At 51.3% G+C, this 17,500-nt stretch overlaps 2 protein-coding genes across 2 annotated transcripts in view; both read right to left on the bottom strand.

The window, feature by feature from the left end:
* The window catches only part of mfng (MFNG O-fucosylpeptide 3-beta-N-acetylglucosaminyltransferase), a 32,275-nt gene extending 29,694 nt beyond the window's left edge, over window positions 1-2,581 (bottom strand). Inside the window, 1 exon segment of the mRNA XM_079998699.1 lies at window positions 1,901-2,581. Coding sequence (XP_079854825.1) covers window positions 1,901-2,212 — 312 coding nt within the window. The 5' untranslated portion in view covers window positions 2,213-2,581.
* Window positions 2,582-6,761: 4,180 nt separating this feature from the next.
* LOC307229560 (complement C3-like) overlaps window positions 6,762-17,500 on the bottom strand; it is a gene marked incomplete at both ends in the record, with an annotated part of 27,371 nt that continues 16,632 nt past the window's right edge. The window contains 17 exons of the mRNA XM_079999560.1: window positions 6,762-6,906; window positions 7,517-7,652; window positions 8,484-8,550; window positions 10,515-10,621; window positions 10,964-11,053; window positions 11,425-11,530; window positions 11,637-11,726; window positions 11,845-11,932; window positions 12,065-12,116; window positions 13,047-13,137; window positions 13,249-13,308; window positions 13,458-13,613; window positions 14,017-14,180; window positions 14,561-14,717; window positions 14,837-14,941; window positions 15,773-15,932; window positions 16,544-16,622. Coding sequence (XP_079855686.1) covers window positions 6,762-6,906; window positions 7,517-7,652; window positions 8,484-8,550; window positions 10,515-10,621; window positions 10,964-11,053; window positions 11,425-11,530; window positions 11,637-11,726; window positions 11,845-11,932; window positions 12,065-12,116; window positions 13,047-13,137; window positions 13,249-13,308; window positions 13,458-13,613; window positions 14,017-14,180; window positions 14,561-14,717; window positions 14,837-14,941; window positions 15,773-15,932; window positions 16,544-16,622 — 1,853 coding nt within the window. The remainder of the gene's footprint in view (window positions 6,907-7,516; window positions 7,653-8,483; window positions 8,551-10,514; window positions 10,622-10,963; window positions 11,054-11,424; window positions 11,531-11,636; window positions 11,727-11,844; window positions 11,933-12,064; window positions 12,117-13,046; window positions 13,138-13,248; window positions 13,309-13,457; window positions 13,614-14,016; window positions 14,181-14,560; window positions 14,718-14,836; window positions 14,942-15,772; window positions 15,933-16,543; window positions 16,623-17,500) is intronic.

A 17,500-nucleotide genomic window follows, 5' to 3' on the forward strand; every position in this document is an offset into this window, starting at 1 on the left:
AGCGCGTGCACATGGAGGAATGTGTCGTGCCCACGCCCCAGTGTGTATTAGCGTTTCAGACATTGATTGAAAAGCGATTCGAGTCGTGTGCGAAGGATTTTCGTCACACACCCTGAAACTCACGGAGATTTGAAATACGTAATTATTGGATGCACACCAGTATTGAGGGTTAGGGCAGATAGAGCGATTGACAGACGAACAGCTCAAGCTCGTCAAAATAGGAGCTAAAAATTTAAAAAAAGGGAAAAGATGGATGTACAGGGCTAGACAGACAGACAGACAGACAGACAGACAGACAGACAGACAGACGTATTACGCAGCACAAATGAGTATACCCCTCAAAGCTATCAACAAATCCAGCCCTATCTCTATACAAACAAGACATATACGGTATTTGGGGTCCCTAATCGTGGTGTAACAGGACGTAGTTTAGCCATGACCCGTACGTATCGCCCCCCACGGTTCAGCATGCGAACCGCGGATCAATTTCAAAATGTAACCATCACAGTCAAATAGTGAAAAGAGGGGACGGACAGATGCTGCTGTGTTTTACTCTGAAGCGCAGTGATTGGTCCTCGGTGCGTCGCTCTATGTTGCTGCTACTTCACCACATGCGGGGAATAAGCTGCTGTGTGTCACGTCGGCCATTTTGGAGCGCTCAAGATCCACAAGTAAAGAAACACGATGTGCATTCAGAGCTGCAGACTGCTCCACAAAATCCACTGTGCACCGCTCGATTCTGAACCGATTCTCATAAAATGCAGTTTGCTGTAAATGTGAGAAATTAAACATGACTCCGGTTCCCTATTGGAGTTAAATTCAGCTGCTGGGGGCGGCAAGCGCCTCAGAGCCGGCGAAAGCCGAAGCGGAGAGGCCGTTTCGACTCGCGCGGCGACACGCACCCCACATCCAAGAGGAACGCCTGGATGTCGTCCAGGCGGGAATCCACTAATGAAGGCGTGGGGGGGGGGGATTACATTCCATCGACGGCGTCACAAATTCGCAAAATCTCGGAGGAGAAGATGCTACTCTCTCTCTCTCCCTCTCTCTCTCTCTCTCTCCACACCCTGCGTCGTGTGGTTGTCACCATGACAGCGGCCCAAAACATTCTTCCAAGGGCCCTGCTGCATTCTTAAGGAAGAACAAGGGGGAAGTGCCGTAGTGGCCAATGCCACCAGAAGCCAACCCCACTGAGCACCTGTGGGGAGTCTTGACGTAGGAGACGACGAAAAATGGCGCGAGAGAACGGTGGCCTTCGAGTGCTGTGGAAAAAAATGCAAAAAACTCCTTCTCTAGAGCCAGTGCTGGGTTTGTCCGTTCTGGGCTGCTGTAGAAGAAACATGGTGGTGCAAGATGGCGCTTAATTAAAACGTACTTGTGAATATTATATTCCATTTCTGCCGTTGTGTCAATTCCACACACTGCACCGTTAAGAAAAGTGGCCTAATGTAATTGTTTTACAGTTGTTGATGACGTGTCTTTCCATGTTGTTAAGTACATGTTTAACACATTCCTATTTGTCACCTCTCCGTGAGTTGTAATGGTGATCGTCTAGAAAATAGAAATACACGGTATCTTTATGTTCAGAGATAGATAGAGAGACAGACAGGCAGGCAGGCAGACAGACAGACAGACAGACAGACATTAGGACAGACGGACAGACGGACAGATAGATAGATAGATAGATAGATAGATAGATAGATAGATAGATAGATAGATAGATAGATAGATAGATAGATAGACAGACAGACAGACAGACAGGCAGACAGACAGACAGATAGATAGATAGACAGATAGACAGATAGTATTACAAGTAAACACATACAAATAAACAAATACAAATATATAAATAAAGGACAGTACATTAAAAAAACGTTATTAGTTATTATACAACACTTACGTGCGTCTTGGTCCGTGGTATCCAGGTTTCCAGGAGGAGCGCAAGTCGAGTCTGGTGGAATTTGGAGGTGGTCTTCACCGCGATGAAGATGTCCTTTAGCTCCAGCTTCGCTCCGCGGCGGGCCCCGCTGCGCTCCGCCGCTTGGAGGCCCCGGTTCCGCGCCGCCGTCCCCGCGCCCGCGCCGTGCGCCCCGGACGCGCCGTGCGCTGCGCCGCGGCTCCGTGCGCGCAAATGGAAATCCACGTAAACGACGAAGAAAAAGGTCAAAACCAGCGCAGAGAGAGAGCAGAGCGGCGTCCATCTTCTGTGCATGTTGGGGCGTGCAGGCAAAAAAATATATAAAGTTAAAAAAAAATGGTGTTTTTAATTCAAGGGTTTAATTCAAGACGCCATTTCATCCAAAGGCCAAACCGCTGCGTGTGAGTGGCGTGGTCTCAGTTCCGCTCTTTAGAAGAAGAAAAAAACAACAACAAAAAAAACAAACCTCCTGGACTCCCTGAAAGCGGAACTCTTCCTCTCCTCGGTAAAATAACTCCCCCCAAAAAAAGTTAGACGAGCAGACAGATACCAGGAGATGAATGCGTCCAGATACAGACTAAAACAGTACCATTCCTCTTTTACTCAAGGCCTCAAATACTTTGCATCGTCATGTTGTGACACTGGTTGTCAGTTCAGATGTCATGTAGTAGTAGTGTAGTAGTAGTAGTGTAGTAACGGTCCTCGTGGTCTTTACCCTCATTACAGTCTTGCCTGGTAGTAACGGGTCCCTTGGCCCCAGCCTCCAGCCTCCACCTTCCACCCTCCACCCTCCAGCCTCCGGCCTCCACCTTCCACCCTCCACCCTCCAGCCTTCAGCCTCCACCCTCCAGCCTCCACGCTCTAGCCTCCAGCCTCCACCCCCCGGCACTCCGCCTCTTCCTTCCTCAATTCAATCGCCTTTAAAGCACAAAGCCCTTCTCACAGACTTGGACAATTATTACTCAGAAGGCAGAGAAATACAACGTGTGTCTGTCTGTCTGTCTGTCTGTCTGTCCTTCCATCTGTCTGTCTGTCTATCTGTGGGCGTGTGTGAGTGTGTGTGTGTGTGTGTCTGTCTGTCTGCCTGTCTGTCTGTCTGTCCGTCTTTCCTTCCATCCGTCCGTCTGTCTATCTGTGTGCGTGCGTGTGTGTGTGTGTGAGGGAGAGAGGAGACAGTTGATTCTCTGCACTTAAATGAACATTTCCAAACGGATCTCATCCGTCAAGCTCATGACTTTCGTGGGGGAAGCGGCTCAAACGACATGAGGCTTAAAATAACCCACGACGCGCCGGATGACATCACCCCGGGTGGCACAACAGGCCGATCGGCGGCGGCGGCGGCGCCGTCCGTCGGCGTGAAGGCCACGCTTGCTCACGCCGTCGCTGTGGGAACAGCGCGAGGGGGCCTTCCCTCCTTGAAAACAGAAGGTATTTCAACTCGTACTCTGAGAATTTCCGAACCAGCACCCGACGATGGGGTCCGGCACCGCAGTGGAAAGTATTCAGTTTCCCCCCCGAAGCTTCCACCAGGACAAGTAAATCTTCTTCTTCTTCTTCTTCTTCTCTTCTTTCAGGGTGGCCACAGCGGACCATCTGCCTCCGACACCTCCTCCCTGACGCCGCCCGCCTGCGCGTCCTCCCTCGCCCCGCCCACGAAGCTCCTCTTGGGCTTCCTCTCTTCCTCTCGCCCCCCGGCAGCTCCGCCCTCGGCCTCCTTCTGCCGGGGAGCTCTCGTCTCCGCCGCACACGTGTCCAAACCCGTCTCGTTCCCGGCCTCCACCCGAACCGTCGCGCCCGACAAGCGAACGAATCAGAGTCACCCAGCGAGGCGCCGGGGCCGTCGTCCGGCCTCCTCCTGCCTTCCTGCCCTCCGCCCGCCCGCCGCCGTTGTCCCAGGAGTGGCATCCGCCCGCCGCGGGAGGGCTGAGGAGCCGGCGGAGAGAAAACCCAATAAGCGGGGTTGACGCCAAACTGTAGCGGCTGCTAGAGTTGGCGGACGGAAGCGGTAATCTGTGGTGGAAATGTGGCCGACTTGAACTCGAGCAGAAATCAATGCGCTGAACTTACTTTTTCAGTGATTGCATTCGATTTTTGAGATTCGACTCGCTGCGGGCGTACCCCGGGAGCGGCGGGCCACTGTGCGGCCACGCCCGGGGGAACGGCGGCGGTGTCAAAGGACACACCGGCGCGCTGCGAGGAGGAGCCACCTCCCGAGTCTCCGGCGGCGGCCGCATGCGGCTGCAGAACCTTCCGCTCCTTTTCGCCTTCTTCTCCATGTTTTCTTTGGCGTCCGGCTTAGTGGTGCATCAGCGCCCCCCCCCCCCCTCTGCTCCGGGGTGCCCGACGACACTTCCTGGCGCCCTTTCAGTGCAGCCCATTTCCGGCGGTAATCAAACTCAGCCGCATCGATTTCAGATTTCGAGGTCTTCTCGACTGAACTCCGTCCGCAGAGGGATGATGAATTAATTGTGTCGCGTGAGGCAGCTCACGTCAGGCCCACGTTTGACCGGCTACTTTGCCGCTTCGACCGCTGGTCCCCCCACGGCGCACGGGACGGACCTCCCCTCGCCGGCGGAGTTCCAAGCTTCCCACTCCGGTTTGCACCACCCTCAGGGCGCCCCCGGCGGTTTCGGGGCGCCGCCGCCAACGCCTCGTGGCGTTGCCCTACCTCTCCCCCCGACTCCTCCTCTCGTCCTCCCGAGCGTCTGTATTCACTGCTGTGTGAATCTGGGGAGCGCCATCCCTGGGGACCGTTACCAGAGCAAGTGTCTGAGAGAGGGAGGGAGAGCTGCATACAATCTTTTCACCCCAGCCGCACATCGCCACCTTTGTTTATTTGTCCTTTCTCAGCGTTCTCGGCTTACGCCCCATCCCTCCATCCCTCCTCCTCCTCCTCCTCCCTCTGTACCACTGACCAGCTGCCTTCCTTCCTTCCTTCCTTCCCTCCCTCCTCCCTCCGGCTCCCCTTCCCCGCCGGCGAGGTCCGCCCGGCCCCGGCCCGGCCCCCGCCCGCCCGCCGCCCCGCCCGGGTCCCCCCCAGGTAAACCGGAGACGCCCGCGGCACTCCCCCAGCAGGAAAGACCCAGGGTCGTTTTACGGCCTCGCTGAAAAGGCCCCTTTCTGTGGCACCGCAGCCCCACTTTGAGAGAGACAAGGGCCGGCGGAGCCCAGGGACCCGGGCCCTTTCAGGGCCTTTTGTCTGTCTGGGACCGGGAACTTGGAACACACTCAAACGCTGGGATTAAGGAGCCATCAGATGTGAAAAAGAGAAGCGAGGGACCACGGTGGAAAGACAGTTTCAGTCATCCTGGATTATTATGGGAATTTTATTTTATTTTTTTAAATGTCATACGTTATTTAATTTCACAGCCGGGTAAGATGACTTGTTCGCGATGCCCCTGAGACGTGTCTAAGCTCAAATGCCAGAAAGTCCCCCACTTAACCTCCCAGATCCAGCAGAAGTGAATCTGCTGATCGAGTGGCTGGACACATGCGTCCGGACTCCCTGCTGTTTACTGCTTCAGGGGACATTAAGTCGAGAAGCCGGTGCCAAACGACAGGGCACAGCCCCCCTGGCACCACGGAAGAGATCCTTTTTATTTATGAGCCTCAACGTGAAAGTGCACATTTTTCACTGCATTGTTTCTATGGAAATCCCGTGCTGTGGTAAGTTGGGTCTCCCGTTGCCTGAAGCGCAAATTGAGCATCAAACGTAATCATTGCGTTTCATATGGCTTGTAAAACTATCGGCATTTACCGTGAATATGACTCTTAAAAGAGGATTCATATCGCTCTAGAAGCAATGGTGGCGTTTCCAGGGCCCTCCCACACAGAGACACAGGCGATGGGGTTGAAAACACACCCGTTGTCTTGTAGAGAGTGGGCAAGGTGGAACAAGCCTGGAGCCGATGGAAAATGTCTCATGACCAGGGCTCCTCTCGTGAGTGTTTTTCGGGGATGGGGTTTTTACCTATCTCCCGTTGATTGCTCCAACGGGCAACAGGCGTACAGCCACCCTGATCCTTGGCCCAATTACCTAGACCCAGGACAGTTGTACATATAAAATGATTACAATAATCATATATATATACTGTATATATATATATATATATATATATATATATATATATATATATATATATATATATATATATATATATGTGTGTGTGTGTATATATATATATGTATCCAAAACAAGCTGAAATATTTCCAATGGAATAAATAAGGTAACATTTTGGAAGCGGTTTAAATGTATGTCGTAGTAGTGGTACATACAAAAACTTTAATATTGTTTGAAAAGAAAACACACATAGATGCTGTATGTAAGATCATACAAGGCGACACTTTATTAATTGCCGGGGGGGGGGGATTCGGGATATTCATTATGTTCATGGTCATGTATGAATCATGCATCCGAGTGAGATTAATCCTAAATGGAGTACAGCATTTACTCATCAGAATTTAATTTGCTTGTTATTATTCACATTTTTATTATTATTATTATTATTATTATTCATATTATTCATATTATTATTATTATTATTATTATTATTGTTTGATTGCCTTCTATTAATGTAAATCACTCTGAGTTGCATGTAGTGTATTAAAGGTACAATGGAGATATGGACAAGTTATTATTATAATTCTTATGAAATGTTTATTGTTATTATTATAATGGTTATTATTATTATTAATATTATTATTATTAATGATAATAACAATGAAAAAAAAAACTATTTAACATCGTCTTCTTTCACATGTGCTGTACTTTCATTGAGTGTGGCGGATGGTTCCTATTGACACGGAGGTCTTTCTCCAGCTGAGGTGGAGGCGGTTGGAGCCTCTACTGCCTGCAGCCGCTGAGGAACAGGTCGGCGGCGGCGTCAAGCAGGGCGGTGCATGTGGCCTGCAGGGTGGGGCTGCTGGAGCACTCTGCCGGGGAGGGCCAGCGCTCCACCCACGTGTTCTTACCGAGCATGTAGATGAAGCTTGGGACACAAAGCAGCAGAGGAAGGAGTTCAGGTGGAGGTTTAGGAGTGACCCCCATCACTCCCTACGTCAGGGGGTTGTTACTTTTATGAGGTGGAAAAGGGACAAATACACGTTTAAAACTATGTTTAAAATATGTCAACGTTCAAACATCAGCTGTTGATTCATGAGACAGACGGGCAGACAGACAGACAAACAGACAGGCTGTGTGCCTGTCTGTTTGTCTGTCTGTTTGCTGTTGACGGACAGACGGACAGACTAGACACAATCAGACAGACAGACAGACAGACAGACAGACAGACAGACGACGGATAGACAGACAAACACACAGACAGACACAGACTAGACACAATCAGACAGACAGACACACAGACAGGCAGACAGACAGGTACACAGACAGACAGACATACACACAGACAGACACACCAACAGACAGACGGACAGACAGACAGACAGACAGACAGACAGACAGAAAGACAGACGGACACACAGGCTAGACACAATCAGACAGACAGACACACAGGCAGACAAACACACAGACAGACACAGACTAGACACAACCAGACAGCCAGACACACAGGCAGACAGACAGACACACAGACAGGTCACCTGTCTGCGTCCCACAGGTCCCCCCTGGGTCCCATGACGAGGTACTGGGAGCCGGGCTGCAGCGTGACACCGTCTCTGCAGGCTCCGTGGGACATGAAGACCCGGTTCTGCCCGGCCCGCACGCTGCCCTCCAGGCCTGGAAGTCACATCACAAGCAGCTCACGTTCCATAACCCTGCTCCCTGGGGAACCCCAGTCCGAGCGGCCAAGAGCAGCAGTCAGCGGCCGGCGACTTCCCAATAACGACCGCGATGGGTTAATAATGACCACGGGCGACCACTTCTCCGCATGGTTTCCCTGGAAACATAGAAGCTACAAGAGAAGGAGATGGACATCCATCTGGAAAACGTCCCATTCAGTCCATGTTGGAAACAACATCATACTCTATATACATACATACATACATACATACATACATACATACATACATACATACATACATACATACATACATACATACATACATACATACATACATACATACATACATACATATATATATATATATATATATATGTATGTATCCTTCCTCTTCCACCATCCCTCCTCCCTCTTCCTCCACCACTCCTCCCTCTTCCTCCATCCCTCCTCCCTCTTCCTCCATCCCTCCTCCCTCTTCCTCCATCCCTCCTTCCTCTTCCACCATCCCTCCGTCCATTTTTTAAAACACAATCAACGACTTAAAAACCTCTTTCTCTGAAACTGGCCGCACTTGCCCTGATATGTAAATGCATGTGATTAAAAGTACACAAACCAAATGTTGGACTCTGTGACATTACTTATAACCAGGTTCATTTTAAGTCAACAGTACCTTTTGTTATTTGGACTAAATTTGCAGTACTCTGCTCAGCTGGATATGGCAGGTACAGTCCCATTAAAAGCAGCTGAATGGAACTGTGTGTGTGTGTGTGTGTGTGTGTGTGTGTGTGTCTGTGTGTGTGTGTGTGTGTGTGTGTGTGTGCTCTTACCAAGCTTGATAACTTTAATAATCTTCATGTCGTACTTGTCGTAGTAGCTCTTGGTCACACTCAGCACCTGGACCAGAAACACTGGGAGCAGTAGTTTACGCAGTTTTATTTCCCATTCGATGTTCGATTGTACCAAAATACTTCATGAGTCCATATCAATTATATGCAAACATGCACATTATTGGTATTATTTATTTTTTACTTCCTGGGTAATTTAATTTTCCAGGCAGATATTGAAAAAAATAAAGCGCTACATTTTTTTTTATGCCCTTTTATGTTCGATGCTCATTTGTTCATAATAAAACAATAAACTCGGGGACTTGACCACTGCGACGTGATGAAATGGGCCCAGCCCCAACACGTTTTTTGGGGGGGGGGCTTCGTTGTACCATGGTGCAGAGTATTGCAAGCGAACGTCTCCCGCGTCTTGCTGGGGACGCTCAGACCCTCGCTCTTCATTACACAACAGTCGCCTGGAGATAAAAAAAAATAATAACACAATAAAACAAAATGACAGTAGGCCTGGGCGATATTGAAAATCAAATATCACAGCATGTTTTGACGAATACCTTGATATTGATGATTCGACGGTATTGTGACGGTGCTTTCATAAGATATTTACACCAAATAAATACTTGAGAAACAATCATTAGTCATGGAGATATTGTGACCATTGATTGGAACAGTAGAACAAAAAACTGCAACCTCTGGGAATATCTAGTCTCATATCACAACATCGATATTATATCAATATATCAGCCAGCCCGAAAGGAAATCTAAAGGATGAGAAAATGCAGGTTAGAAAAGTTTAAATGATTTATTTATTTTTATTTTGTGCATTTCGGGTCATGGCGGTAAAATCCTGAAATTAGAAAGTAATTCGCTGGGGAACGAATATTTTCCTTTTTTAATTAAATGCAATTCAGTATATCTACTTTTATTACCTTATTCCTGTATTTCATAAATGATGTTCGATCCCTCCAACACTGGGCCACGGGTCCATTTTGAGTGCAACGCAGGGCTTTACGTCCTACTTCTCCAAAAAAATCTTGCGTGGTGTGTAATTCCAATTCCCTATGCTGTTCTTTAATATCTAAACACGAAAGCCTTGTGGGAAACTGCACTATTCCTTTTGCGAAATCAATGAGAACGGTTGAAATCTTTAATCATGTTTGACTCGGGAAATAATACAACAAATAATATTTAAAATTTATTATTTTTAGAACTTAATATGGATCCTGAGGCTAGAGATGCATGTTAAGATTCCGCTTTAATAGTGACCAAAAACACAACAAAAAATCACTATACATGAGTTCGATTCCCGCCTGGGGCGCTGTTGGCACCGTGCTCCGGTGGGTTATCTCCCAAATAGGCGCCTTTTTGTGTGGAGTTTGCATGTTCTCCCCGTGCTCACATGGGGTTTCCTCCACCTCACGTCAGTAAGGACCCCCCTCAAAAACATGCACACATCATCGTCTGACCAGCGATGGACACTTATCACCTGGTCCCCGGGCGCGTCCACGTACGCTGCCCACTGCTCCTGGCTGTGGCCCCAGAGGAAGGACAAGCCAGGATGGTTAAATGCAGAGGAACCATTTCACCGGCCACCATCAAAGCATGTGCATGTGTGTGTGTGTGTGTGTGCAAGCATGTGTTGTAGTGTGGTGTGTTGCGTGGCAAATAAAGGCTGTTTCTTCTTCTTTTCTTCTACATACGTAAGCCCTCATTTTGTACCGATATTTAAAAGACAGGCTGCTGTTTTTGGGGGTTTTTTTCAACCCAGGCTTTGTTAAAACGTCGGTTTGCGTCACTTAGAACTGTTCATAGCACAGCCTGCTGAACGCCTCGCTGGAGATAAACGTCCCGCCCTTCTGCAGCGTCTCACTGCGCTTACATGCCTATCACAGCCCCACCTGCAGGGGCCGGCTGGGGGAGGCATGAGTGACGGAGAAAGTGTCCCCGTTATGTGCTTGTTTCGTTCCATCAGGACACGCCGTCAAACAAAATAACCTACGCCTAAAAAGAACGCACCTGGGTTGACACCCTCGAGTGCGGGTGCCCGTCGGTACCGCGGGAGAGGGTGCGCCCGGGTCGCTCCCGCTCCACGCCCCCCCACCTCGAGACTACGCCTACGTCGCCTAAAGAGCCGCGCACACGTCTTAGTGAATGTAAGTGCTGTCGTGTTTTGAGTAGAAGTAATTTCCCATTTTATAAAAAATATATATATATTTTAAATCACCGCATTTACCTCCGGAGCGTAACGTTGGCTACAGCAGGCGTCAGCTTCCTGTTTCTAGCGTAGCCATGGCAACCATTTCATTTTTCACCGCAGCAAATACCACCCATCTGACTACACCGCCAGCAACGTGTTTTCAAAATCGAGATTCGACGTCCTTAAGGCTCAAATCTTTGCGACTGTACTCAAGCACGGTGAGAAGCCGCGGTGGCGGAGACGAAACGAAGGTGAAGGCGCCGCTTACCCTGCGTGCAGCGGCAGACGTCGTCGCTGCAGATCTGGGAAAGCGCCTCCTTGTCCTCCGCCGGGCTGTACGGCTGGCTGCAGCGGCGCTCTGAAAACATTTCCACATGGGTCTCGGCTCGGCGTGCACTATCCACACATGGCGGCTCCGCGCTCCGTGTCACGGACGCGGCCGGTGTCATGCAATGGCTTATGCATTTTGCAATAACTTGGCGCATTTTGTAATGAGCACCTCAAACGCAACACGCCATGAGACTCGTCACATTTTGCAATCACTTCTTACACAGGGGTTGGAATCACGTATTGTCGGGGTGACAAGAAAGTGGAGAGTAGTAAAGTGACACCCGAATTATGACATTTCACACACATTTCAGTAAAGTGAGCCGTTGTAGTCACCCCCCCACCCCAGGGTGTCGTCCATAACCTTCTATAACCACGCGTCAGGACTCGTCTTCTGCCAACCTGGGTTGTAGTATTCGTAGACGGTGACGGCGGAGGGCTGGAGGAGGCCGACCCTGAAGTTCTGCTGGAGCCGGAAGATCAGGACCTCCGGCTGTCGGTGCGACACCTGCGGGCAGAGAGGGCAGAGCGTCCCAGGCTGGAGCGGGCGGAGCGACGGCGGGCGGGCGGAGGGCGCTCGGCAGCCGGGGACCCGGTGGGCAGGCCGCCCTTACCTTGAAGAGGTGGATGATGAGGGAGCCCCTGTCGCTCAGGTTGTCGACCACCTGGAAATTGTTGATGTAGTGGTCGACCGAGTTGGTCAGCTGGAAAAGCGACGCAAAAGGGGATCACCGCTTTGAATGACAACCTCCTTGAATGGGTGGAAATGGCGGACCCCGGCGGAAATGGCCCACGCGTGAACGTTCCAGCAGCGGGACTTACCATCTCTAAATCTGAGTTGTCGGGAGTGAAGCCGGAGGGCAGGCTGATGTCCAAGACCACCATTCTGACGTCCCGGGGTCCTAGGGCCCTGTTTATTCATTTTATTACAGCAATTGAAACAGTGACTTCAGTACACACTCAAACTATATTAACAGCGATACACTCCTGGGAGCTGGTTCAGGAGCTGCTCCGGAAGTCAAGGTGCCGGTGCGTCGTTCACCTCACACGGATGCTGAGCTCGTAGGATTTCTCCACATCGGCTGGAGGCTTCTCTGGTGCGGCAGAGAGAAGCATATTTCATTTTCAAAACACATGTTTTTCTCGACCATCGAATTTGATGATGTTTTACGCTGAGGGCTTTTTTTTTTTTTTTTTTACTAAAACTGACTCCAAACCGGGAGGGGTCGGGCCAAGTGAATTCGGCCTCTAAGCCCGGCCCACGCTACAAGATCTTGCAAATCTCAAAAGAGGTTTTTAAACTGAGAGTGACCCCGCACGTAACGACGTGTCCTGATGACGTTTAGCGGGTGTGTTCCTGTAGTGTGTGGAGAGCAACGGTTCGCCCAGACGGCAGCGCATACTAACAGGTTCCCTTCCCCAAAGACCTGACACGGAGGTGCGGCAACGCCGGATCGCCGGAGTCCCCCCCGGCCCTCGAGAACCGGAAATCTCGCGCGACCAAACGTGACTTCACGGGGGATGGAGCGAGCGGCGCCCTTTCACGTGCACTTCCTTGACAGAAAGTCCAACGAGGGAAAAGGGGGAAAAACGACGGGTGAAGCCACGGAGAGGGCGTGGACGTGGACTGGGAACGCTGCATTGTTGGCGGCGGCGGCTGACGTGCTTGCGGCTCTGTTCCGTTTCAGTCGGCCCGGCCCCCCAGCGGGATCCCGGTCCCGGTGCCGCATCATAAACATCGAACGTGTTGGACGATGGTCGACGGGTGCCGGCCGGACAGGGTTGCCAGCGGATCCGTTCGGAAGGTGAAAAACACCCGATGTTTCCGTCGCGGCCGCCGGGGCAGAATCCATCAAACATCCCGACCTTTCTCACAAGCGCCGGGGAGGAGCGAGCCCGGCCCCGGAGTGGAGCTTTGTTATCCTTGTGGCGGCAACCTCCCGCTCGCCAGACGACCCGCTCCACCCTCCTGCCCCCGATCCTTTGGGTCACGGATAAGTTGAGGAGAACCAAAGTCAACCTACTGCTGGATTCGTCGAGCGACACCTCCAGCTCAAAGTGCTTGCAGGCGCTCCCCTCGTCCACCTCGGGGAGTTGGTTGTAATACGTCACCACCTGGCGCCCAAAGATCATCGGGGGTTGACAGTTAAAATACACCAAAAGGTTTCCAAATGAAACAGCCGCGAGAAAGCATTGTTATGGGGGCTAAAAGGCGTCATTATATACCTCCAGTATTCCCTGTCCGTTTCCTGTAGCCTCGACCACAAACTCCTGGTCCAGGGGTGCCTGGAAGACCAAATCGCCACAGAGAGAGACAAAAGGCGCTGTTCAACGTCACTCCCCGTCTGTGGGGCTCGCGAAATCAGCTTTGTTTTTCCGCCGTCCGCTGCGGCTTTGCTAAAATCGGAACGTTTGTCGCCGTTTTCTTTCCGCACCTTGGAGGAGCGGGCCGCGTAGGAGGTCCTGGGGTCAAAGTGGTAGCGGAGGTCCTGCCGCCCCGGCACCTTGACGTCCACCCAGAGGCTGAGGTCCTCGGGGGGACGCCGCTGGATCAGGTACTCGGACAGGGCCTGGAGCACCACCATGGTGGGCTGCGGACGGAGGAAAGAGGAGGGGGGGGGGGGGGGGGGGAGTGTGGCGAAGACGGTGAGTCCCGACACAAAAACGGGTCACGGGGCGAAATTCGACAGAATTTCTTTACCAAGGTTGTCCTGCTATATGTGCAATTTGTTTTGCCGCTGGATTTCACGCAGGTGACTGAGAGCAGTGTCAGTGTTCTCTTCTTCAAAGATCCTGAATACAGAACAGCAGCCGTTTTCACCCTGTGGGACGGGGGCCGTACTGCAAGCGGGCCACCATTTGATTGTGTGTTTCTTCAAAGCTTTGGAAAAAACGCATCAAAATGCGCCTTTCCAGACCGTCGTCCGAACAGACATAAATTCGGACAAAGAAACAGAAAACTCGGCGGGATCTGTTTGGATCTCGCGGGGGTACCTGCGTGGAGCCGTAGCCGCCGCCCCTCCGGCGCTGGCTGTTGAGCCAGTTGAACGGCGCGGCGGCCTCTTCCAGGTGGCCGCTCCTCACCAGGGCCAGCAGGGCGTAGCCGGTGGCCTCCAGCGTGAACAGGCTGTTCTCGCTGTCGGGCCAGAAAGCGCCCCCTAGGGGAAGAAGAGGGGAGGGGAGAGACACGATAGAGAGAGAGAAAGAGAGAGGGAGAGAGAAAGAGAGGGCGGATGCAGAGCTGGACGTAGGAGTACTTTGATGGCGCTCGACCGAACTGTCGATTTATATTATCAATAAATGAAAAGCTTTTGACCCGCTGACAAAAATAGAAAAGCTACAGAACCACCGAGTGCGAGTCATCGTTTCACGTGATTGTATTTTGTTAAAAGGAATACTTCCTTAAAACAGGCATTTAAGTATAAGCGGTGTAAAAAAAAAGAAAAGAAAGGCAAAAAAGTATTGACTGGGCTCCGGCACGGAAGCCGGTACCAGCGTAGCCCGGTGAGGGAGTGGGGGCTCCGGGGATTGTGGGTACCTGGAGCAGCCGCTTTGAGGAGTGGACGCACGGGATCGAAGTATCTCTCCCCTCCCAGCAGAGCCAGAGCGTAGGAGGAGATGGCCACGCTGTACGGCCTCCTCAGCGGGAGCATGAGCTTTCTCTTCAGGTGGCCAGTCGTGCTGCGGACCGCCGCCTGCCGCCGCAGATACACCGTTACCTCCGCTCGCGCTTACCGCGATGCCACTCCAAAACGCGCCCCGGACATCCATGCCGCCAGACGCGCTCCTCCTGCGCCCTTACCTCCACGTCGACGTCCGCGCCCCCGCTACACTGGATCCCCGCCCGCCTGGCTTCGGCCAGCGCGATGAGGACAAACGCCGTCAGGGTGGTCTCGGCTTCGCGGCCGTGGAGCCCGCCCTGGGGACGCGTGAGGGAGGAGTAGATTGGGAGAGAAATCGCAAAAAAAAAAAAAAAAAAGTCAATAAATAATCGGCGCCAACCGCGGGGCAGTGGTACAATGGGCCTGGATTCTGGGTCCTGCTTCTCCGCCTGCACCGTCGGCCGACGTGCACGGGCATCGCTCGGAGACGTCGGCGTGGCTGTTTGATTTTACGCTTGTACGGATAACTGTGGATAGCGTCCCCTGTCCACCAGGGGGCAGTGTCACATTCTGGAATCCACAATGCACACAAAAAAACCTAAAATAAATCCTTGGGTTTTTATTTTTTATTTTTTCCTCAACTTTTTCTGAAAACTATAGAACCCAAAAACACGGATCTGCAAAAAAAAAAAAAGAAATCCCCTGTTTGGAACCCCACACGCAGCGCGTCGTTGAGGTTCGGGAGGTGTGCCCGTGGGCTCCCCTGCGAGCCTCGGCGACTTACGGTTTCCCCACGACCCTCTTCACTGCGTAGCTCCGCAGAGACGTTTGCATGCGTGTGTGTCTGTGTGTGCGTGTGTGCGTGTGTGTGTGTGTGTGTGTATGTGTGTGTGTGTGTGTGTGTGTGTGTGGGCCGTGTGTGTGTGCGTGTTTGTGTGTGTGTGTGCCTGCGCGCGTGTGTGTGTGTGTGTCTATGCGTGCGTGTGCGTGTGTGTGCGCGGGTGCATGTGTGTGTGTGTGTGTGCATGTGCCTGTGTGTGTGTGTGCATGCGTGTGTGTGTGCCTGCGTGCATGTGTGTGTGTGTGTGTGTGTGCGTACCCGTGTTGCGTGTGTGTGAGTGTGAGCGCCTGTGTGTGTGCGCACGCACCGTCATGGTGGTGCTGTACACTGGGTTGTCCTCCCTGAAGCTCCCAGATGGGTTGTGCTTGTTCTTCAGCAGGTAGAGCAGGGAGTCGCACACCTGCTGCTTGTCCACGGCGATGAGTGATTTAGCCATGGAGAAAACCTTCACCACGTAGGCCGTGATCCTGGAGGAGGATTAAGAAAGGGATAGCTACTCAAGGATAAGAAAACGCAGTTTCCCAAAACATCAACGTTATTTAGAGTAAGACGTGCGTCAAACAGTAGCTCGCGTCCGAGTTACTTTGACTCGGGTATGTTTTTATTTCCCAGCCCGTGTTAGAAGTGGAAAAAAATAAGTTGATCCGCGTGTGTGTAGGACAGCTAATGCTACGCTCCGTTGAAGTCGAAACTCGAAATAATCCAACCTCGTACCTGGAGAAGTGTAAAGGAACGGCCATTATGTGGGGTTTGAAAACACGTCTACTGTCATTTTGAACGACGTCCATGTCCACATATGGTCAATGACATCATGGCAACCCCGAACCGGACCTCGCAGCTCGTGCCTTATAACAATAAAAAATACATTTATTTTACGATATGTCCACTCGGTTTGTCCACTCGAGAGGTGAGAACAGAGCAGCGGCGGCTTGTGAAAAGTGCCACCAGAACACGAGGTTCCATCATGCAGGTGGAGAGCAGCACACTGGCACCGGGGGGCTTTACAGGTCCCATGTTGCGGCGGAAAGATTTTTAACGTGTGCCTCCGTGAAGGATGTCAGCCGTGCGATGGGCGCACCATGTACTCGCGCCCTCCTTCCTGTAGGGGGGGTAGGCGCCGTCACCCGGTAAGCGGTACATCAGCTGTTTCTCATAGCCTGAAAGACACAGCGACAACGTGAAACACACTCCACTGCAGCAAGTCCTGCTCAGAAACAACGGTTTTAATTTGTCTTTTGGTATCAATGGTCACAGGGAAGGGTTATAACCTTATCCTGATCCTTCCACATCACACTTTCATTTTGGCCATCCATCCATCCATCCATCCATCCATCCATCCACCCACCCACACACACACCAACCAAGCATCGCCCACCCGTTTATCCATGTAACCATCCATAATGCATCACCACTCCATGTATCCATGCATTCATCCATCCATCCTTTCATCCATCCAACCACCCATCCAGTGTGTCACTCATCCATCCTTCCATACTCCACGTGTCCTCCATACAACCATCACCCACAAATCTATGTAATCATATCAGCCACATAAACATCCATAATGCATTATGATCCATCCATCAGTACAACCATCCGTTTATCCATGCAACCATCCATAATGCATCATCACTCCATGTATCCACGCAACCTTCACCCATCCATCCATATTTCCATGCAACCATTCATACTCATCATCACCCCATCCATCCCTCCGTCAAACCACCCACCCATCCATCTGTCCATCGTCACCCCTCTATTCTTCCATAGCCCATCCATCTATTCCTCCACTTATTCACGCAACCATCGATAACGCATCATCACTCCATGTATCCATGCTTTCATCCATCCATCCTTCCATAGTCCATCCATCCATCCAACCACCCATCCATGCATCCATCAAATGCATCACACTTTCACACTTCCATAGTCCATACATACATGCATCCGTCACCCACCCATCCATTTATCCATGCAACCATCCATCCAACCATCACCCACTGATATATCCATCCATCCACCCATCGCCCACGTT

Source organism: Zeus faber (assembly GCF_960531495.2).
Source record: "Zeus faber genome assembly, chromosome: 4".
Taxonomy (NCBI): Eukaryota; Metazoa; Chordata; class Actinopteri; order Zeiformes; family Zeidae; genus Zeus; species Zeus faber.